The following is a 22,965-nucleotide window of genomic DNA, read 5'->3' on the forward strand; positions in this document are numbered from 1 at the left end:
TCATGGCCAGGTCACTGTGCACAATGTAAGAGCCATGGTGTCTTCAGTAACCTATTTCTGCTCTGCCTTCGTTGAAGACATTTGCAAGGCAGCTATGTGGTCTTCTATCCACACCTTCACTGTTCACTACTTTCTAGAGCAGCATTCTAAGCAAGATAGTCAGTTTGGACAATCAGTCGTACAGAATCTTTTTACCACTTTAAAGTCAACCCCACTCTCCATTCCTTTTTTTTCCCACCAGGCTCACTATCTACTTAGTTGCCAAAATTCATTTATGTTGTGAGCCTGTCGTCTAGTGAGTCCAAAAATGTGAGACTATATGCCTGCCTGTTCTCGGAGAAAACTAAGTTACCTGTAGCAAGAGTTTTCCAAGGACAGCAGGCATAAACTCACATCCCTCCCGCCTCTCCTTGGAGTTGTTTTCTTAGCCTTCTTACTGTACTGCTGGTCCTGCGCTCGAGCGTTGGACGGGAAGGTACTCGTACATGCGCTTTGGGGGCACTGCGTCAAAGATTTAAAGTAACAGTGCATTTGGCCATGTCCACACCGGGCTCCATGGATGTTGTCACCCACATATGAGAATATATGCCTGCTGTTCTCGGAGAACACTTGCTACAGGTAAGTAACAGTTGTCTTTCCCACAGATTATAAATATTTATAATATTTATTATAAGATTACATGACTAATATAAGTGGAAATGTTTAAAAGAAGATATTTTGTTTATTTGTACACTTCTTTATGGACATTTTTTTGGCCTTTATGTAATAGGCCCAGTTTACACACTTGTTCTTTCACAGCCTTTTTAAAGATTACCTTCCCTTTGCATTTTATAATGATAAATTATTTTGTGTATACTTATCACGTATTGTAATATTTGTTAAATAACAGTAGTATCTGAATACACTTGAATTTGAATAGTAAATAATATTGCGTAGATCTGGTTGTAGTATAGATATAAGTAGCATTTTCAAGACCATAAGAAATGGGTCCATCTAGCCCAATATCCTGCTTCCAACAGTAGCCAATTCAGGTCATAAGTACCTGGCAGAATCCCAAATAGTAGCAACATTCCATGCTACTGATCCCAGGGATAAGCAGAAGCTATCTCCATATCTGTCTGAATAGCAAACTATGGACTTTTCCTCCAGGAATTTGTTCAAACATTTTTAAAACCCAGAGCTTAACTGTTCGTTGAATGAAAAAATAATTTCTCCTGTTCATTTTAAATGTAGTAGCGTCTAACTTCCTTGAGTGTCCCCTAGTCTTTGTACTTTTTTTAAAGAATAAAAAATCGATTAACGTTTACCCATTCTACACCACTCAGTATTTTGTAGACCTCTGACATATCCCCCCTCAGCCATCTTTTTTTCCATGCTGAAGAGTCCTAACCTCTTAAACCTTTCATCATATGAGAGAAGTTCTATCCTTTAATCATTTTGGTCACCATTCTTTGAACCTTTTCTAATTCTGCTATATCTTTTACGGTACGGCAATCAGAATTGCACACAATTTTCAGCTTTTTGAATAGGTGTTTTTCACAAATAAGTATCCAACATTCAGTAGTTAAGCTAAAATTAAGTGATTTCTTCAGTATATTTTTGATGCCTGGAGTTTCTTTGCTTTCTTCTTGAGTGTGTGTTCGTTTTCAACAGAGCTTACACCATCATCTGGTAGCCTTCCATCAACAACATCTATGTCACAAACTCCAGTGTCAACTCAAAATTTAGCAATGTCACCAGCAGGAGTGGGAGGAGATGGCAGTGTCACCCTAACTCTAGCTGACACACAGGGTATGCTGTCAGGAGGACTGGATGCAGTTACACTTAATATCACATCACAAGTAAGTGTATTCTGATGGAGAGCTATGATGTTTACTTTTTAACAAATAAATATCATTACTTTTACCAAAAGGCATATTCCGGAGTGTGAGTGGGGGAGACGAGGGAGCATATATGGTAGTCGAACTTGGTAGCTGAGCAAAGACAAATCATTTGTTTTTAAACTTCTCTTTATAAAACTTGCTTTGTAGTGTTTGCTTGTGTGGCCAGATTAATAAGATTAAACAGTGAAACTCATGCCGGTAGTACAACTTTTTTAATTTTCTGAAGAAATCATCTCAGTGGATAAGAGGAGGCAGTCTTTGTTTTCTATTTCAGAATTGCTAGCTAGGATTTAAGTTGGTGATGCACTAACGCTGAAAACAAAGTCAGAATTCATAGTGCAGGGGGTTACTCGATGATGGCGTGCTGAGAGGAGGCTGTCTATTCCAGCTCTACCCATAGGCACCTAAAAAAAACCTCTATTTTCTTCAGACGATGAATTCTCCCAGTAACATCAGCAATAAGAGCTGAAGACTGTACAGTGTAGGAGCAGGGAGCAGCAATCGCTGACTCCAAGACTAATGGTTATGCTGCCTAAGGCCCTGCAGCCTACTCAGAAAAAGAATAGAGAAGAGCCTGTCAAAATAGTGGCTGAGGTGGTGGTGCCAGTTTGTACTATATAAGAGGAAGCTATTAGAGAGCTTCGCGAAATCGCTCAGCAATTCTGGGTGATAAACTTTCCAAGATCCAAGCCTCTACTGATGATCAAAGGGAGAGTTTGGAGGTCTGTCAGCTGAAATCCAGCAAGCGGATCAACACCTGTCTCACCAGGAGGTCAGAATCAAGGTATTTGAAGTGCAGGACCACAACTTGAGGAGTGGTGCAAAGTGTGGCAGAAAAGCTAGATGATGAGGAGTGTTACAGAAATTGGTAATGCTTCTCAGCATTTCCCTGAATAATCTCCTTGTTGCAATGCTTCTATATAAACAAGAGATGACCACAGTGAATACAGCTTGCTTGGGAATCAATGTAAGGCTTTTATTTAGCTCAAATTAATAGTTACAGATTCAGTTAGGCTATTTTAATTATTTTCTGATTAAAGGAAATATGTAAAAAGTTACAACTTCTGTCTTTTGACACAAGATCAAGATGAATACAGTATATTTACCTATTAGCCCACTGTTTACTTTAAAGAATTTTCTCTTTAGACTTTGCTGGCTGTCAAACCAATACTGTTCCATAAAGGGTCTGTTTAAAACAGAATTTCACTATTGTAGCATTTTTGATGTTAGCTCAATTTGAATAGAAGTTTCTTACCACTGTCCAGGGAGAGATGCTTTTTCCCCCTCTTTGCTGAGATCAATCTTTCTGGTTCCTCTGCACCAGTTCTTCTGCTGGGCTGGAGATCACCTTCTTACATTCCACTTCAATTGGCTAATGTCCAGGAAATCCCATGTTTTATAAGATTTGTGTTCATAGGCATTAATAGTATTTTCTCTCATTGGCTGTTGACAGGCTAACATGGAAGTATTGAAGCTTGGTATTTCATGATTGGTCCAGCTTAATGAGGATTAAGTCATGAAAGTTTGTCCTGTGATGCAAAGGCCTAGTCTGCTAAAGGACTACCCATTCTCTGATAGACCCATCAAACGGGAGTCTCAACAGATCCACCCTTTAACCATCCACATGGCATGGCACACGTGTGCTAGGTTGCCAAGCCCTCAGAATGACCTTGCACCACGGTTCTTCTGTGACCCATGACTCAGAACAAATATCCAAGCTCCACGTTGCTGTGTTCTCTGGCTCAGCATCTTGGATTACATAAGTGTTGTTATACTGAGACAGACCAAAGGTCCATCAAGCCCAGCATCCTGTTTCCAACAGTGGCCAATCCAGGTCACTAGCACCTGGCAAGATCCCAAAACAGTACAATACACCCTATGCTGCCCATCCTATAAACAGCAGATCTTCACAAAGTCTATTCTAATAATGGCCTATGGACCTTTCCTTTAGGACGCTATCCAAACCCTTTTTAAACCCCACAAAGTTAACTGCTTTTACCACATTCTCTGGCAACAAATTCCAGAGTTTAATTACACGAGTTAAGAAATATTTTCTCCAGTTTGTTTTAAATTTACTACTTTGTAGCTTCATTGCATGCCCCTTAGTTCTAGTATTTTTGGAAAGAGATAACAAGCAATTCACATCTACCTGTTCCACATCATAGACCTCTATCATATCTCCCCTCAACCATCTTTTGTCAAAGCTGAAGAGCCCTAACTGCTTCAGCCTTTCCTCATAGGGAAATTGTCCCATCCCCTTTATCATTTTCATTGCCCTTCTCAGTTGTACGTTATATTTAATGGTAACAGTTTAATTCTCTTAAAAATAAATTTCAGTCCTGGTCTGAAAACAGCTATGTAGCAAACCCTAATTTGCTTTAACTTCCTTTAACCTGCAGGCCAAAAGCCACCCCAAAACTGACTGTAACAGGAGAACAGGGTCTTCACAATAATCTATTGATAGTGGAGCTGCTAAAAAGCCTAAAGGGACCATGAGTTGTGGACTTGGGAAGAAGGTAGGCTTTGGCTCAGCAGGCACATCTGTGAAAGTAGAGCAGGAGCCAGGCAGGAAGGCAACAGATGGCCATTACCAGTGGTGGCCTGTTTACTTAGTTATGCAGAGAAGGAGAGGATTTATGCAGCTCTGCTAGCAAAACTGAAAACTAGAGTATCAGGGAAAGCGGGTGCTGTTCTTTAATTACTTTTCTCCACTGGAGTTACGGCCAGCTGTCATGTGCACAACCAGGGTATCCAGTTTGCTGTCCATTATCCTGTGATAGTGAGAGTTACACATGCCAACTGCATTATGATGTGTGAAACTGTGGAGACACTGAGGGCCTTTGTGGAGGAACTTCTACAGTCCTAGACTACTGATTCTAAGGAGGTAGGGCAGCAATTTAATGCAAAAACTTTTCTGCAGGCTGGGCAACAGCAGTGGGCCAGGAGTTGATTGTGACTGGAGGAAGTGGTGAGTACTGTGGGCTTGTTTCTTAGGACATTTGGAGGTGGACTACATCATGGAGATTGCAGTTGTGAATGGTGAACCATATACAGTAAACAATTACTTTTCCTGCCATGATTATTTTTTTGTTCCCTGAATAACCAAGACCTGCTATAGAAATGATTAGTAGTAGTAGCAGGGGACAGGATAGCAAGCGGATGGATGCAGTAGAATAAAGGTTACCATTTAGAGCAATGCAAATTGACTTTTTCAGCCCAGGCAAAGGTGGACATTTAAAAAATGCTTGATGCCTGAAAAGAGGAGGAGGAGGAGAAGGTTTTAATTGAGGCAAAGGCCTTATGTCATGGTCATCGTTGGCGATGTCCGTGCCTTGCTCGTCAGTGCCCTGTTCCTCCTAATCCTTCTAAAATTACCTGCAGTTCCAGTCAGTGACCTGTGGGGTCACTGTAGAGTGGTGGAGGCCAAGCTGGTGATGACATCAGTACTGAGCACTTCTTAAGCTCGCTTCTGAGTGTGCTCAGGGTTCTGGCAGTTACCCTTGATTAAGCCCAGGCCTGCCTGGGGCTCTGCTAGTTCCAACTACTGTTTCTTCGCAAGGCCATGGCCTAAAGCTTTCCTACAGCTTTCTCCTAATGCTGTGTTCTAGTGGAAGTCTGCCTCCAAGCCTGGTAGTCCTGAGTGGTAAAGCTTTGCTACAGCTTTTCCTTTATGCTGTGTTCCAGTGTAAGTCTGCTTTCAAGCCTGGTAGTCCCGAGGAGTAAAAACTTTGCCTACAGCTTTCACCTTATGCTTTGGTCCAGTGAAGCCTGCCTGCGAGTCCAGAGCCTTCCGTGCCTCAGCTGATCTTCCTGTCGCCCACAGTGAGTCCTTGGTCGCTGTATGCAGTGAGTGGTTTTGTGCTGTGTTTGGACTGTGTGGCCTGGATGACGGGGAGTGCTGCAGTTTAGGCCACATCTCGAGGCATCTCTGGATGAGGGAGCGGTGCTTGGAGTGCGGAGGGGTCCACATGGGCTGTTCCTGGCCCTTGGTTGCTGTGCTGGGCCATTTAGTCTTCTGCCTTGGGATCACCGGCTCAGGTTTGGCTTCTTCACCTTGCTTGCCTTGGGAGCGTTGGCTCAGGCTTTCTGCTTAATCTTGTCTGCCTTGGGAGCATTCGGCTTGGGCGCTTCAGGGACTGTTTGCTTGTGTTAGGTGACATCCCTAGTCTGAGCGGAGTGACCTGCTCTTGTCTCTACCTGCGGTGCAGGTCCTCAAGAGACTCTTTCTTTTCCTTTTGTTTTGCTTCTGCTCCACTCTGGTTTTGAGGGAGCTTGCCACGGTTGTTCAGCAGCTCATCTGAGTGTACTGACAGAATGAACCCTTTCCTTAACCGCTAGTGGTGTTACCTCTGTCAGCCAAGTATTGCCGGTTTGTCTTTGTCCCGCTAGGGTGGGCCCTTTGCCTAGTCTATTGTGTTCTACTGTATGCCATATGTTTGCATTGCTCTGCTAGTATTGAGATGCGCAGCTAGGCTGCTTATGTTTGATTTCCCTATACAGCTAGGCTGTTCTACTTTACCTTATTTTATGTTTGCCTTGCTTCAGCTAGGTTAGACTGTATAGCTAGGCTGCCTGTTTTCCTATCTGTGCCGTTTGGCTACCCTTTTAGCCTTGTGTTTTTTGCTACTAATAAAGCTGCCTCAGTTCATCTTCCACTTGTGGTCCAGTCCAGTTCTTGGGAGTACTCTTAGTTCTGAGGGGACTCGGTCTACCCAGAGGTGGTTGAGTGATTCTCACGCGGCCACCTGTGGGCCAAGGGCTCACAAACGTCACACCTTCCCTATAGATTGTGCTAGTGTTTTGGCACATTTTTCATATCCTTCTCATTCACATTTATATTACTGGGTGGTGAGGGGAGGGAAAGCCCAGGGTGAGGCAAATATTGTAATTGATGTTTCGTATATGGTTCTTGTTGGAATGGTTAATTGGGGATGGAATCTTCATAAGAAGGGAGCAGACAAAAGTGTGGGTGATGGTGAGGAATGTGATGGCTTTTATATGTGAATGTAACGAAGCCTTCAAAAAGTATCTGATTAAGAGCATTAATGCCACTAGTGACATTAATGATATTACATATTGGAAAGATGCAAAAGCAGTTTTTAGTTGAGAAAAGGAAGATACAAAATAGGGAACTCATGACCCTTACTAAGGAGCTCCAGCAATATAGACATTATCATATGAAGAAGGGCAATGCTGAGGATAGAGCTAAGTACCTCCTTTATAGGAAAAAAGTTGATGATCTATTAGTCAGAGAAACCTAGTATGTATCAGTATTTTTATGTATAAATTGTATCAGTGGGGAAATAAAGCAGGAAAATGCCAAAATATAGGTCTGCTTAAATAAACTTTCATCATCCTTGTAAATTTGCTTCCTGTTGTCCAAGGCCAACTCCATTGTTGTTTTTTATGTAATTGATTTGTAGTGTTGAGATCCCTCTCTTGATTTGATTCCTGCCTTTTCTAAACCTCTCAGTAGCCTATGAAATGAAGACACCATTAATGTTTCAGTTCCATAGCCTTTATGAAATCCATGCTGTTGTATAGCCGTAGGACAATATGGATCAATAAAACTATGCAGTTAGACCAAAACCAAGTCCAAAGTTGATTCTGTTTTTAATACCAGATGTACATTGTATATGAAAGTCTAACTATTCGGTAAAGGTAGGCAACAATATTGGCCTTAGCCTTTTAATCCAGCTAGTGAGCCACTAATCTAAAACAGAAGTAGTTCTGTTAAGTATAGAAATCATCCTACAAAACTCATCCTTGTCAACTGCCTAAAATTCTGATTACATAGAAGTTGTATCCTGAAATGTTTCTCTGAATTTAAAGATAGTATTCTGGTTTCTTCCATGTTTTGGCTGACATTTTTAGAGCAGAGAGAGGTGTATTTTCAAACATTTTTCTAGGCACCTTGTTAAAGTTAACCCCTTCACTACTAAACTAACTTGAGATATGCTGTCTGGAAGTTTTTGTACTTAGACTTTCTTCACTTTAGTTTAGCTTTGTTATGACGTCTCTTCACTAGCACCTTAAAATTTCTCAATGGTAATTGACGGGGCTGTGCTGGCGGGGCTGTGCTGGAGGGGATGTGGGGTGCGGGGCACAGCGGGACACATTTGGTGGACCTGCAGGAAGGTTAAGGCCTACTGGAGAGCGGTTCGTAGCAGGTTGCAGAGGTGGACGGGGAGTCTGTTACCTTGGAGCCCGACTCTTTTCCTATTTTCTGCTCTAGCTGCAGGTCTCTCCCACACCCAGCAAATTTTCTTGAGACAGGCCATAAGTGCCGCGAGAGTCATAATTGCTGCTCATTGGAAGCAGACCACAGCTCCACCGATTAATAGGTGGATTCAAAAATTGAGGCATATCTGCGAGATGGAGAGACTCCTAGCGGAACGGAGCAATCAACTGTGTAGATGGCACTTGACCTGGGATCCTTTTCTCCTTCATGTGTAATTTGTCTGATGTCCTCTGTTATGGTGGTGCCCGAAGGGTGAGAGGGGGGAGGGAGGGGTGGGGTGGGTTGGGGTTCTGAGTGACAAGAGTGATATGGAAGCGGGGTTTAATACACAAAAAATGTATTAAAAAAGTTGAAGTTCTGAACTGGTTATTCTGAATAATTCACTAGGTATTTTAACACAGTAAGAAGTCTTCTTTTGGTATAGCATGAGACTCTTACCACTCTTTGTATTATTTACTTGCTATACTTCTGGAGACTTATGTTCTGCACAATTGACATGTAATATGATACTCATGTTGTAATATGTTTCAGATTCTGTGAACTAATAATTAATAAAGACTTCATGGAAATTAAAAAAAAAAATTCTCAATGGTAATTTTTCCAAATTCGCAATGACAGCATCTTTTCAAAGCAAGTAAGAACAATATAATGAAAGGTCAATTGTTGCATTCAGCAAAAGAAAGAGGTGAATAAGCTGTTAAGTAGCAAGTCAAGTGTAAGTTAGGTACTATATGAATGGGGCAAATGAGCCTAGATTGTTAGAATTTTGAAGAGATTGAGTAAATGTAAAAGTAGGAAAAAGCTGGAAGAAATCTGTTTCATAGAAAAAATATCACAGCTTTTTTGACATTCAAGGAGAAGGCTAGTCACTATAGGACTGTATTAAACTTTAGTCCAGTTAAAAGAGAATCTAACATGTGAACATGACAAAATAATCGGCATTCATCAACTAAGTTTTTTCTAAAACTGCAGCATAAGAACTTAGGAATTTCCTACTAGGTCAGACAAAGGTCAGTCAAGCCCCAGTATTAGAGAATGACATCAGAAAGGGTACGTGCGGTAGCGGTAGTAATTTTAAATGGAATTGTAGGGATGGGGGTGGGGGACAAAGCTTGCGGGGATGGGGTGGGAATGGAGTTTGTGAAGATGGAGACAAACTTACATAAGAGTAGCCACACTGGGTCAGACCAGTGGTCCACCTAGCCCAATATCCTGTTTCCAACAGTGTCCAAGGCAGGTCACAATACCTGGCAGAAACCCAAATACTAGCAACATTCCAGGCTAAAATTCCCAGGGCAAAGCGGTTGCTTCCCCATGTCTGTCTCAATAGCAGACTATGGACTTTTCCTCCAGGAACGTGTCCAAACCTTTTTTAAACCCAGATACGCTAACCACTGTTACCACATCCTCCGGCAAAGAGTTCCAGAGCTAACTATTTGTTGAGTGAAAAAATATTTCCTCCTATTTGTTTTAAAGGTATTTCTGTGTAACTTTCTTGAGTTTGCACTTTTGGAACGAGTAAAAAATTGATTTACTTCTACTCATTCTACACCACTCAGGATTTTGTAGACCTCAATCATATCTCCCCTTATCTGTCTCTTTTAAAAGCTGAAGAGCCCTAACATCTTTAGCCTTTCCTCATACGAGAGGAGTTCCATTCCCTTTATCATTCTGGTCTCTCTTCTTGAACCTTTTCTAATTCCGCTATATCTTTTTTTAAGATATGGCAACCAGAACTGAATGCAATACTCAGGGTACGGTCTTATTCACCATCCCTTTCCTTTATCATTCTGGTCTCTCTTCTTGAACCTTTTCTAATTCCGCTATATCTTTTTTTAAGATATGGCAACCAGAACTGAACGCAATACTCAGGGTACAGTCTTATTCACCATCCCTTTCCTAGCTTTGTCTCTGTGTCATTCTGTATCCTGTATCCTGATTTTAAACAGTCACCATTTGGCAGGATCCCAAAAAGCAGATCATTTCCTTCCTGTTTACCCCTGGAGACTTTTCCTCCAGGAATTTGTCCAAACCTTTTGTAAACCCAGTTTTTTTTCTGTAAACCATGCTTTTATCAGATTATCTAGCGAGACATCCCAGAGCCTAACTATGGACCAAGTAACCAATCAAATCGTGTTTACCTATTCCACTCCACTCATAATTTTATGGTCCTCTATCAGAAATTAGGGAGGATAACAAACTTGGGCAACACAATAATAATGGGTGATTTCAATTACCCCGATATTGACTGGGTAAATATAACAGGGCATACTAGGGAGGTAAAATTCCTTGACAAAATCAAGGACTGCTTTATGGAGCAGCTGGAACAGGATCCAACAAGAGAAGGAAAAATTCTAGATCTAGTCCTTAGTGGAGCGCATGATCTGGTGCAGGAGGTAACGGTGCTAGGACCGTTTGATAACAGTGATCATAATATGATCAGATTTGATATCTACTTTGGAGTAAGTACACACAGGAAATCCAATACTTTAGCATTTAACTTTCAAAAAGGAGACTATGATAAAATGAGAAGCTGCAAAGGTCAAAAATTGACAGGCTTGGATGCTGTTCAAAAATACCATCCTGGAAGCCCAGGCAAAAATATTACATGTATTAAAAAAGGAGGAAGGAAGATAAAATGACAGCCGGCATGGTTAAAAAGTGAGATGAAGGAAGCTATTAGAGATAACAGAAAATCCTTCAGAAAATGGAAGAAGGAACCGACTGAAAATAAGAAACAGCATAAGAAACGGCAAGTCAAATACAAGGCGCTGATAAGGAAGGAAAAGAGAGACTTTGAATAAGAGATTGCGTTGGAGGCAAAAACATACAATAAACTTTTTTTAGGTTTTATTAAAAGCAAGAAGCTGGCAAAAAAATCGGTTGGACCGCTAGATGACCAAGGGGTAAAAAGGTCAATCAGTGAAGGCAAAGCCATAGCAAAGAGATTAAATGAATTCTTTGCTTTGGTCTTCACCGAGGAAGATTTGGGAGAGATGCAGGTGCCAGAAATGTTATTCAGAGCTGACGAGTCAGAGAAACTGAATGAAATTGCTATAAACCTGGAGGATGGAATGGCGCAATTGACAAATTGAAGAGTAGCAAATCTACTGGACCGGATGGTATTCATCTCCGAGTACTGATAGAATTGAAAAATGAACTTGTGGAACTATTGTTAGTAATATGTAATTTATCTTCAAAATCAAGCGTGGTTCCGGAAGATTGGAGGGTGGCCAATGTAATGCCGACTGTTAAATAAGGATCCAGAAGTGATCCAGGAAATTATAGACAGTTGAGCCTTACGTCAGTGCCGGGCAAAATGGTGAAAACTATTATAAAGAACAAAATTACTGAGCATATTCAAAAGCGTGGATTAATGAGACACAGCCAACATGGACTTAGTGCAGGGAAATGTTGCCTCTCCAATCTATTGCATTTCTTTGAAGGGGTGAACAAACATGTGGATAAAGGTGAGCCAGTTGATATTGTGTATCTGGATTTTCAAAAGGCATTTGACAGAGTACCTCATGAAAGACTCCAGAGGAAATTGGAAAGTCATGGGATAGGAGGTAAGTGTCCTATTGTGGATTAAAAACTGGTTAAAAGATAGAAAACATAGAGTAGGGTTAAATTGTCACTATTCTCAATGGATAAGGGTAGATAGTGGTGTTCCTCAGGGGTCTGTGCTGGGACCTCTGCTTTTTAACATATTTATACAGTGGGGGAAATAAGTATTTGATCCCTTGCTGATTTTGTAAGTTTGCCCACTGACAAAGACATGAGCAGCCCATAATTGAAGGGTAGGTTATTGGTAACAGTGAGAGATAGCACATCACAAATTAAATCCGGAAAATCACATTGTGGAAAGTATATGAATTTATTTGCATTCTGCAGAGGGAAATAAGTATTTGATCCCTCTGGCAAACAAGACCTAATACTTGGTGGCAAAACCCTTGTTGGCAAGCACAGTGGTCAGACGTCTTCTGTAGTTGATGATGAGGTTTGCACACATGTCAGGAGGAATTTTGGTCCACTCCTCTTTGCAGATCATCTCTAAATCATTAAGAGTTCTGGGCTGTCGCTTGGCAACTCGCAGCTTCAGCTCCCTCCATAAGTTTTCAATGGGATTAAGGTCTGGTGACTGGCTAGGCCACTCCATGACCCTAATGTGCTTCTTCCTGAGCCACTCCTTTGTTGCCTTGGCTGTATGTTTTGGGTCATTGTCGTGCTGGAAGACCCAGCCACGACCCATTTTTAAGGCCCTGGCGGAGGGAAGGAGGTTGTCACTCAGAATTGTACGGTACATGGCCCCATCCATTCTCCCATTGATGCGGTGAAGTAGTCCTGTGCCCTTAGCAGAGAAACACCCCCAAAACATAACATTTCCACCTCCATGCTTGACAGTGGGGACGGTGTTCTTTGGGTCATAGGCAGCATTTCTCTTCCTCCAAACACGGCGAGTTGAGTTCATGCCAAAGAGCTCAATTTTTGTCTCATCTGACCACAGCACCTTCTCCCAATCACTCTCGGCATCATCCAGGTGTTCACTGGCAAACTTCAGACGGGCCGTCACATGTGCCTTCCGGAGCAGGGGGACCTTGCGGGCACTGCGGGATTGCAATCCGTTATGTCGTAATGTGTTACCAATGGTTTTCGTGGTGACAGTGGTCCCAGCTGCCTTGAGATCATTGACAAGTTCCCCCCTTGTAGTTGTAGGCTGATTTCTAACCTTCCTCATGATCAAGGATACCCCACGAGGTGAGATTTTGCGTGGAGCCCCAGATCTTTGTCGATTGACAGTCATTTTGTTCTTCTTCCATTTTCTTACTATGGCACCAACAGTTGTCTCCTTCTCGCCCAGCGTCTTACTGATGGTTTTGTAGCCCATTCCAGCCTTGTGCAGGTGTATGAACTTGTCCCTGACATCCTTAGACAGCTCCTTGCTCTTGGCCATTTTGTAGAGGTTAGAGTCTGACTGATTCACTGAGTCTGTGGACAGGTGTCTTTCATACAGGTGACCATTGCCGACAGCTGTCTGTCATGCAGGTAACGAGTTGATTTGGAGCATCTACCTGGTCTGTAGGGGCCAGATCTCTTACTGGTTGGTGGGGGATCAAATACTTATTTCCCTCTGCAGAATGCAAATAAATTCATATACTTTCCACAATGTGATTTTCCGGATTTAATTTGTGATGTGCTATCTCTCACTGTTACCAATAACCTACCCTTCAATTATGGGCTGCTCATGTCTTTGTCAGTGGGCAAACTTACAAAATCAGCAAGGGATCAAATACTTATTTCCCCCACTGTAAATGATCTAGAGATGGGAGTAACTAGAGAGGTAATTAAATTTGCTGACGACACAAAGTTATTTAAAGTTGTTAAATCGCAAGAGGATTATGAAAAATTATAAGAGAAGCTTACGAGACTGGGAAACCTGGCATCTAAATGACAATTAACGTAAGCAAGTGCAAAGTGATGCATGTGGGAAAGAGGAACTCGAAATATAGTTATGTAATGCAAGTGTCACCGACAGCGGAAGGAATCTAGGCATCATCGTTGATGATACGTTGAAACCCTCTGCTCAGTGTGCGGCGGCCGCTAAGAAAGCAAATCGAATGTTAGGTATTATTAGGAATGGAAAACAAAAATGAGGACGTTATAATGCCTTTGTATCCACCTCAAATATTGTGTTCAATTCTGGTCACCGCATCTCAAAAAAGATATAGTGGAACTAGAAAAGGTACAGAGAAGGGCAACGAAAATGATAAAGAGGATGGGACGACTTCCTATGAGCACAGGCTAAAGTGGCTAGGGCTCTTCTGCTTGGCGAAAAGACGGCTGAGAGGAGATATAGAGGATGATAGGCAAGAGAAAGAGTGATGCTGGACCATGGGAGGGGCAGGAGGGAAACTGAAATGGATCAGGGAGATGTCAGGCTTTAAGGGTGTGGGGTGGGGGAGGAGATGCTGGGCTACAAGGGTGGAGCAAGAGGAAAGGGGAGATACCAGGAATGGTGGAAAACATGTGGGAAAGTTCAAGAGGGTTGTCAAAGAGATGAGTGAGAGGAAAATAATGAGTACAGAGGGTAGAAATGTAATGGGGAACAGGTGAAAGATACAGGGAATAGGAGGCTGGGAAAGGGGCGAGATGAGAATTGGGAGAGCTAGGGGGTAAGAGAAGAAGATGGAAAGTTGATAGGTAGGTGAAAAGTAGGAAGGAGTAGGGTGAAATTTGAGTGTGCAGAGGCAGAAAACAAACAGGAAGAAAAGAGTTAAAAAGTTAAGATCAATATGTCAGAGACAGATGTATTGAGGGAACAAGACAGGAGGAGAGAGGAAAAATGAACAGCAACCACTGGAAACAGAAGACAGATAGGAAAGCAGACAAGAGATACTGCGATCAACGTAACAAAACATGAAACCATCCAGAAAACAAAGGTAGAAAAAAGTTTTATTTTAAATTTATTAATTGAAATATGTTAGCTTTGTGAAATGTTCATCGCAGATGTCTTTTTCTATTGTATTCAGTACAAAATATAATGATTTATGTTTTTATTTCTCCAGTGTTGTAATACATACCGAGTTTGACTTCTTGGGTGTCCCAGTTCCTTTCCTGGGGTTTCCAGTTCAATTTTTGTCTTCGTATTTCCATATATAATTGTTGATCTCCTTGTCCTGTATTTTGTGAGAGTCTGTCTGTGTTTTGCGTGTGACTGAGATGTGGTAATCTGTTTGCATATAGTTTGTGTTGAGATCTGTATCATTCCCACTTGTTCTGTTTTACATGTAGTAGGTGTATTGATGTTTTAGGGCCCATAGTAATATTTGTAGTGCTGCCTGTTTATAGGTAGGGTACTAAGGATTTGAATCATATGATTAGTGCTACTGTTGAATGACATGCTTGCTACATGTATGTTGAATTAGGATTTTTTTTTCAGGGTTTGTATTTCACAATGTGCTTGATAGTGGACAGATTTGTGTTGGATTTCTTTTTGGTATGGTGACTTCTGTGGAGAAATGTTCTAGTTCTGATCTGCAGTTATGGGGAGGTTGAAATTTTGTGGATGCAGAGCATGTTTACATTTAGCTCATGCTATACTGTGTCTCACCAAAGGTCTGTGAAGGTCACAAATGCAAGCATTGCCAATCAGGTATGTCCCAACTGAAAAAAAGTTGATAGTCGTTGCCCTCAGCAGCATTTGGAAAGCAAAACATTCATATCTTTCCAAATTAATATCCCAGATGCACTGTTAGAAAACCTCACTTATTGGCCTTCAATCTCAGTCCATTTTGATGGTGAATCGCACTCTGTGGGATGGGCCACCCTTGGCATCTCTGATTTGGGAGGGGAGGTGCACACAGGTGCTACCCCTGGTCTGCCAAACACTGCCCACCAAACTTTGTGCCAGCTGATCCTTTCTACTACCTGCCTGTCCAGGTGCCACTAAGGGCTAGATGCACTAATCAATCGTTAGAGCCCTTCCCTTACTGATTCCCTTAGCGAATTGGTAAGGAACGGGCATGAATCAAGGAATAAGAATGCAAATGAGCTGCTTGTTGTAGCTCACTTGCATTCTCTATTCCGTCGTTAAACAATCGGATAGTCAGACGGTCGAGCATGCGCTGAGCAGCCAAACGTTATGCTGGCTGCTCTGCGCATGCCAAGGACGTCCTTTATGGACGTCCTTCACTATAAAAAAAAACTCCCTCTAAAAAGATGTTCTTTTTTACAGGCTACAAGCTAATGTACAGTTCAGAGGCAAGAGAATAAAAACTAACCTGACAATACGGAGGAACCTTCCAGCCCAGAAAATCGGGACGTGAGAGGACACAAATCAAAACTTTTTGGATGTCCCTCCCTCCAGGTCTCTCTCAGCCAATTGCAACGCGTTTAGCTGATACTGGTAACAGCTAAACGCGCTGGGATTGGCTGAGAGACCTGGAGCTGATCAGTTATGCTATTACTTGCAGAGCTGTATTTTGTTATGCTGTTTTGATAAATGTTCAATAAAGACTTCATACAACTTAAAAAAGTGGGGAAAAAAAATCCAAGCGCTCATCCTTTTTTTTTTTTTTTGACAAAACTATTAGTGGGATTTGAATCCGCCACCTCTGGATTACAAGACCGCTGCTCTAACCACTCGGCCACAACTGTACTTACTTGGATGGCCCTCCCTTACTTCCAGGTCTCTCAGCTGAGTGAAGCACGGCCAAAAAGGACATTTTTATTATTGCGGGGGGGGGGGGGGGAGGCCGCCCAAAATGGACATGTTTTTTTTTAAGCAAAGCTTTATTTTAAAAAAAATCAAACAGGCTCCGACGAGCACTTGGGCGGTTTTTCGGGTGTAGAACGGCCATAATGGCCGTCCATGACGAGCACTTGGCCGTTTTAGCCCCCTGATTTTTTTTTTTTTTACATTTTAATAATTTTTCTAATCCCGCGCAGCCCCAACGAGAGGTACAGACCTCTCGTTAGATTTTCCAGCGTTAAGGCATCTCATTACAATAGGGTTTCTGCACGATTTGCTCGTCTGCATTCTGATTTCGTTAGCTGCTACTGTCGTCGGAAAAAAGTGTTTAGTGCTTGCCAGGGTTTACTACTTGCTCGTTAATGGCTTGTTAAGGGCTCGTTAAGTTTAGTGCATCTGGCCCTAAATCTACTATAGAGTAAGGAGCTTCTTTTTTTGCTCCAGCCATTATGGCTGCTGGCACTCTGTAGCTACTAAAATCCAGAGAATCTACTTCCTGTTTTATGTGCAGTATAGGAAGTATTTATTTATTTATTTACTAGTAAAAAAGGCCCGTTTCTGTAAGAAATGAAACGGGCACTAGCAAGGTTGTCCTCTAATGGCAATTATGTTTTTAAGGGAACTGTTAGGAGTGAGTATACGTGAGAGAGTGAATGAGTATGTGTCAGAGAGTGAGTATGTGTGAGAGAGAAAGAGTGTGTGTCAGAGAGAGACAGTGAGTGATTGAGAGACAGAATGTGTGTGTCTGTCTGAGTGAGAGAATGTAGTGTGTGTCCCGTGTGCACCAATTATGCTGTTTCGCCTGCATTCATCCATATGCAGGATCTCTCCCTTGCCCCCTCCATTCATCGTGGTGCAGCAATTCTCACACACCTCCCCCCTCCACCTCCCCCCCTCCGAGTTCCAGGCCCCCCTCCCACCCTCCCATTTCCATTCCCTCCCAGTTTCAGGCCCCCCTCCCACCCTCCCATTTCCATTCCCTTCCAGTTCCAGGCCCTCCTCCCTCCCTCCCTCCCTCTCTCCTTCCCCCCTCCCTCCCTCCGAGTTCCAGGGTCCCTCCCCTTCTCCCCTCCCTCCCTCCCTCCCACCCAGTTCCAGGGTCCTTCCCCCCCCCCTCCCACCCACCCAGTTCCAGGCCCCCTCCTTCTGATTTTTAAAACTGATCTTCACTCACCATGTCGGCGCAGCAGCAGTACAACGCAAGCAGGCTCGTCTCGTCTCTCTGTCTTAGCTCTGGTCCCGCCCTTGCTGAAACATGAAATGAGGGCGGGACCAGAGCTAAGACAGAGAGACAGGCCGAGCCTGCGTGCATTGTACCGCTGCTGCCATAACGCCGACGTGGTGAGTGAAGATCAGTTTTAAAAGTCGGAGGGAGGGAGGGTGGCCTGGAACGGGAACTGTCAGTGAAGCGACTCCCGCTCTTCTTTTCTTCTGGTGCCATTGTGTGTGGAACGTCTATGCCCTCTCCCGCTGTTCTTCAACTGTCAGTGAAGCGGCTCTGAAACGGCTCCCGCTCTTCTTTTTTTCCGGTACCGTTCTGTGAGCAACGTCTCTGGCCGCTCTTTTTGCCGGCCGTGCGCGTCCCGCATCTCTCACTGGGATCGTAACCACCTCCTGACGTCAGGCAAGCAGGGTTCTAGTGCTGGCCAGTGACGTCAGCAGGTGGTTACGATCCCAGTGAGACACATTTGAACGTTCAAGGTGCAAATTATTATATTAGATTTATTGTATTTAAGATATTTATATCCCACATTATCCCAAACAAGCTTGCGTTCAATGCAGCTTATATACAAGTGAAATGATACATATCATATTTATTTATTTATTAGGATTTATTTTCCCCATTTTTGAAGGAATTCACTCAAGGCGGTATACAGTAAGAATAGATCAAACATGAACAATGGGGAATTACAGCAGTAAAAATATTCAAATAACAATACAAAGTATGGCATGGTATACTACTTACAATGTCAGCACAATATGTAATAGACCATTATAATTGATAGTGAAGGGTAAGGCAAAGTTGTAACATATAGATGGGTAAGAAAGTAGGAAGAGTTAGAAAGTGAGTTAGAAAGTAAGAATGGTTGCAACAATTCAGTTACATAGAATATATGAACATGGAAGAGAAAAAGAGCTGTTCAATAGAACTAACAGGATGAGATTATGCTTGTTCACAAAGTTAGAAGATACAATTTATATAAATTTGAAGTTTGGGCAAATAACCAGGAGAGTCAAGTATAGGTCAGGAGTGGGGTTTAAGATTGGTTTAAGACCACAAGAATAATCAAGCTTAATAATGTTTTTTCTTTGTAAGGAACAGGCAGAAAATTCCAACATTTGGTCCCTAAGAAAGTGAAATCTGCAGAGTAGACAGGTTTGTAGATCACTTTCTCTAAATTTTGGGAGATGTAGTCTTAAGTAATCTCTCGTTTGAAGGTAGCATTATACAAGGGTAAGTTAGTTAATGGTTGCATATAATCAAGGGCAAGTACTTGTTCTTTGCTTTCAACTCCTACGTGGTTCCATCAGCCAGAGCGGCTGGAGTCAAAAAGGAGCTCCTCTCTCTGCAGCAGATATGGTGGCACTGGGCAGGTAGGAGAAGGGAGCTGATAAGACCAGTTTGTTGCTGGGGATGGGGAAAGGGGGCTGGGGCAAACAAGAGGGCAGGTGAGTTAGGAGCTAGGGCTTGGAGATGGGTCTGATACTGGAATGGGAGGAGGATTTTGGAGGTGGGAGAAGAGAAGCCATAGGTATTGGGAGGAAGGGAGAGCTACATGGGCATATGCAGGGGAAGGTGAAAATAGATGGATACATGCTGGGGATAAGGTGGAGGAAAGATAGGGTTAATAATTATCAGAGAGGAGATGAATGAGTGGATGCTGGGGAAGGAGAGAAGGAAGTATAGGAGAAGAGACAGGGACAATAGCTGCTGGGTAAAGGAAAAAAAGTGACAAAGAGCTATGAAGAATGCAATGGAGAAAAGGTAATACAGGTGTAAGAGAATGTAAATAGGGGAGGTAAAACGGGGAATGAGAGCCTAAATAAGGGGCTAAATAAGTCATAAGAAAAGGACTCAATGTTGGAGGGAATGAGCTGGGGTAGATGAGGGGATGAGAGAATGAGAGTGAGGGGGGGAGACATTGGACAGGGGAGGAGAGAAGGGGTGAGATTCTGGATATGAGGGAGAGTTACTGAAAGACTGGAGAATGAGAGGCCGTGGAAGGAGAGAAAGATGGACAGTGGGGAACTGGGATGGGGAAAGAGATAAAAAGCTGGATAGTGCCGAGGTGGTCAGAGGAAATATTCAGCGGCACTATCCACACTACTGAATATCCCTGTCATTGGCGCTAATCCAGTTAGCAGCACTGAACAAGTGCCTTAGAATATCAGCCCCAGTATAACTAGTTTTATTATAGTGTGCTAAACTGAGTTTTTCTTTTGCTCACTTTTTCTTTTTGCTTCGTGTTGTTTGAGCATGTTTTGTCTCTGTTGTGTTTTTGCAGAAAGACAGGTTAAAGAATGTGCTGATAGAAATATAGTTCTTTGAGTTTGTCTGACAGGATTTATTGTTTTGCTTTGACTGCAGCTGCTACCCTCTAAGAAGCTGCTGCCCTAGATAGCTAGTCAGTCTTGGCTAATGGTTGGGGCAGACGACCCCTCCCCCATTTTGGATGCTGGGAGTGATGGTACCAACTCATCCCTCAGCATCAAGCAGGAGATTCTCAAATTACCCCTTCTTGACTCCTATTATAATGAGTTTTGCGTGAAGTTAAACAATGTATGACAACATTGGCAACTACAATATTAAATATGGCTCACAAAATGTACCCAATTTGTGTTGCATGCTTCTCTAACTTGATTTTTCTTTGTTTTTGTTAGGGTCAACAGTTCCCTACTCTCCTTGCTGATTCTGGACTCTCTGAGCAAAGTGGAACAGGTTCACAAGTTATACTTGTTAGCCATGCAGGACAAGCAGCAGCAACAGCAACTGATTCTGAAGAGATAACTTATCAGGTGATTGGGGAAAAAACCTCTTCTTAATATAAGTAGTGGTTATGTTTTTATTTTCTTGATATAGTTTTTCTGACTTTTTAGATTTAATATCACTACCCAGTACTAACTGTGATATGGAGATAGAACAAAAGTTTTGTTTTCACTTAGCCTTGAAGAAATTCTTTTTCTTTCCTGTTGCTGAGGAGATTGGCCTTTAGTAATGTGATTGAAAAGCCAGTAAGATGCTTTTAAATCTATCACAGTGCTGCAGTTCAGAACTTTGAGAATTATGAGGGATATTGAAAATGGAACATTTGTTATTTGTTATCATTCTAGTAACTTTAGTTCTTGGTGACATTGGATGGATGGCACTGGAAACCTAAGGTATTTGTTTATTCACAGCACAAACTTCCCTACATTAACCTTGCTGTCTCAGTTCTGTTTGAAGGATCCATTTTCAAATGTGGTTTCTGAGCCTGTGTAGAGTTTTAATCTCTTTCTTGCCCTTGCTAGTAATAGTGTTATATGATGGGATAATTTTTTCATAAGTGATGTGGGAAACTGGTAAGTAGGTTATTTCACATAAGTTACCAAACAGATTTTATTTAGGAGTAGAGATACCGAGCAGCAAGTAACTTGTTAATTTGTGTGGTTTGATTTAAGCAGCCATTTGTAAGGTAACACTTAGGGAGTAATGTTATAAAAGATAGGTGCCCATATAGCAGGGATCGTGCTAAGCGCAATTCCATAAGGCCAAAAAATGGGCATGCATTCAGATGACGGTGCCCATAAGTAACGTGCCTTCAAAAGGGGGAATGTTTGAGGCAGAAAATGTGTATGCACTGGGCAAAATAAGAAAGTATGCACCACATCTACATTGGCTGCACATACTAATCAGAATAGAAGGAAGATATCTCTCTTGACCTAAAGCATTGCTTGGTGCTTCTCTATGGGGTTTCTGTTCATGGTCAGTCCTCATTCATCTTGAAACAATCCTTTCCCTGCACTCACTGTCTTTGAATCTTTCACTGCTCCATTCTCATCCTCTCTGCTGAATCCCTGCCCTCTCTCTCCAACACCTCTGCCACCACAAAATCCACCTCTAAGCACCCTCCCAAGCCCCCCCCCCCCCTCTTCAATCTCTGACCTTCATTTATCGTAGTCTCTCACTCTGTATGCTAGTTTCTTTGGTGTGTCCCTGTGCCAGTGTTTGTGCGTGCTGTGTGTTCTTGGGTGTTTCCCTGTGCCATTGCAGGTGGTGAGCGCTACTTACAAGCATGAGTACAAGTGAAGCATGGCTTCTACATGTACTGGCTTACAAGAGGAAGAGGCAACAAAGGAGGATATACATGACGAAAACCCAGTTTCTGGACCTGACAAGGAGGCAATAGCCTATGCAACCAGCTGGAATCTGATCTAGAGCCTACTGCATGGAGGGGCAGTGTCCTGCCAGTGCACCTGTAGGTTGCCACAGCCCTCACATTTCTTTCCCTTGAACCCTTCCAGATGCCCCTCATGGCCATAGCAGACATCAGCCAGTCAGCCACCTTGTGCTCTATTGCTCAGTTTTTACAGGCTTTTCTCAGAAGAACCATTCAGTATTTTGCTTTCCCTGAGAAAAGCAGCAGCAACATGAAACCATGACAGAATTCTATAAGCTGGCACATTTCCCCTCTGTGCTAGGGGCAATTGGTGGCGCACACATAGCCATAAGACCACTTTCAAGCAAAGAGTCTCTCTACAGACATCGAAAGTCCTATCATTTTCTTAACATGCAGGTGGTCTGCAATGTCTCAAATATTATTATAGATGTGTGTGCTTGCTACAAAGGTTCCTATCACAATGCCTACATTCTGCCAGAATTGGCCTACATGAGCATTTTGAGAGTAGCTGGATCACCAGGTCTTGGCTTCCAGATGACCACACATTACCCACCTAGCCATTCCTTTCTCAACTAACCCACCCCTTTCTCTCCCCAGAGAAGACTCTCTTCATGTGCACCAACCAGCTCTGAAAGCAAGTAGGATCATCTATGCATTGATGTGCTAACATTCACATCATCAGGTACACACTCGTGTCCCTCTATTTGTTTTCCCTGCAAGTGATGGAGGCTATCCTCAGGACCTGGATGATAACCCCCATAACCCATCCAGGAAATCTAGACTGCCCCCAATTTGATTGACTGCACTTTTTTGTCCTTTAGATTGTAAGCTCCTTTGAGCAGGGACTGTCCTTCTTTGTTAATTGTACAGTGCTGCGTAACCCTGGCAGCGCTTTAAAAATGTTAAATAGTAGTAGTAGTAGTGAAAGTACAGCAGAAGAGAATTACAATGGGGCACAAAGGCACAGTAGGTCTGTTAGAGAGAGGACATGTGGCATATTGAAATCTTGCTTCAGAAACTTGGAAAGATCAGGGAGAGAATTGCTCTACACCCCCAGCAAAGCATGTGACTTGTTTCTGGCCTACTGCATGCTCCACAATCTCACCCTCAATTGTAGGATGCCCAAATCAGAAGACCCTCTGCAGTCAACCATAGACAGGGATGAGGAGGGGGAGATAGTTACAATACCAGGAACTAAACCCTTGTCAAGTG

General features: G+C 42.6%; 1 protein-coding gene across 1 annotated transcript in view; it reads left to right on the plus strand.

Moving 5' to 3' along the window:
• The window catches only part of ZNF236 (zinc finger protein 236), a 502,799-nt gene that overhangs the window by 438,320 nt on the left and 41,514 nt on the right, over nucleotides 1-22,965 (plus strand). Inside the window, exons 28-29 of the mRNA XM_030211824.1 lie at nucleotides 1,654-1,841; nucleotides 20,258-20,392. Coding sequence (XP_030067684.1) covers nucleotides 1,654-1,841; nucleotides 20,258-20,392 — 323 coding nt within the window. The remainder of the gene's footprint in view (nucleotides 1-1,653; nucleotides 1,842-20,257; nucleotides 20,393-22,965) is intronic.

This window comes from Microcaecilia unicolor, chromosome 1 (assembly GCF_901765095.1).
Source record: "Microcaecilia unicolor chromosome 1, aMicUni1.1, whole genome shotgun sequence".
NCBI classification, from domain to species: domain Eukaryota; kingdom Metazoa; phylum Chordata; class Amphibia; order Gymnophiona; family Siphonopidae; genus Microcaecilia; species Microcaecilia unicolor.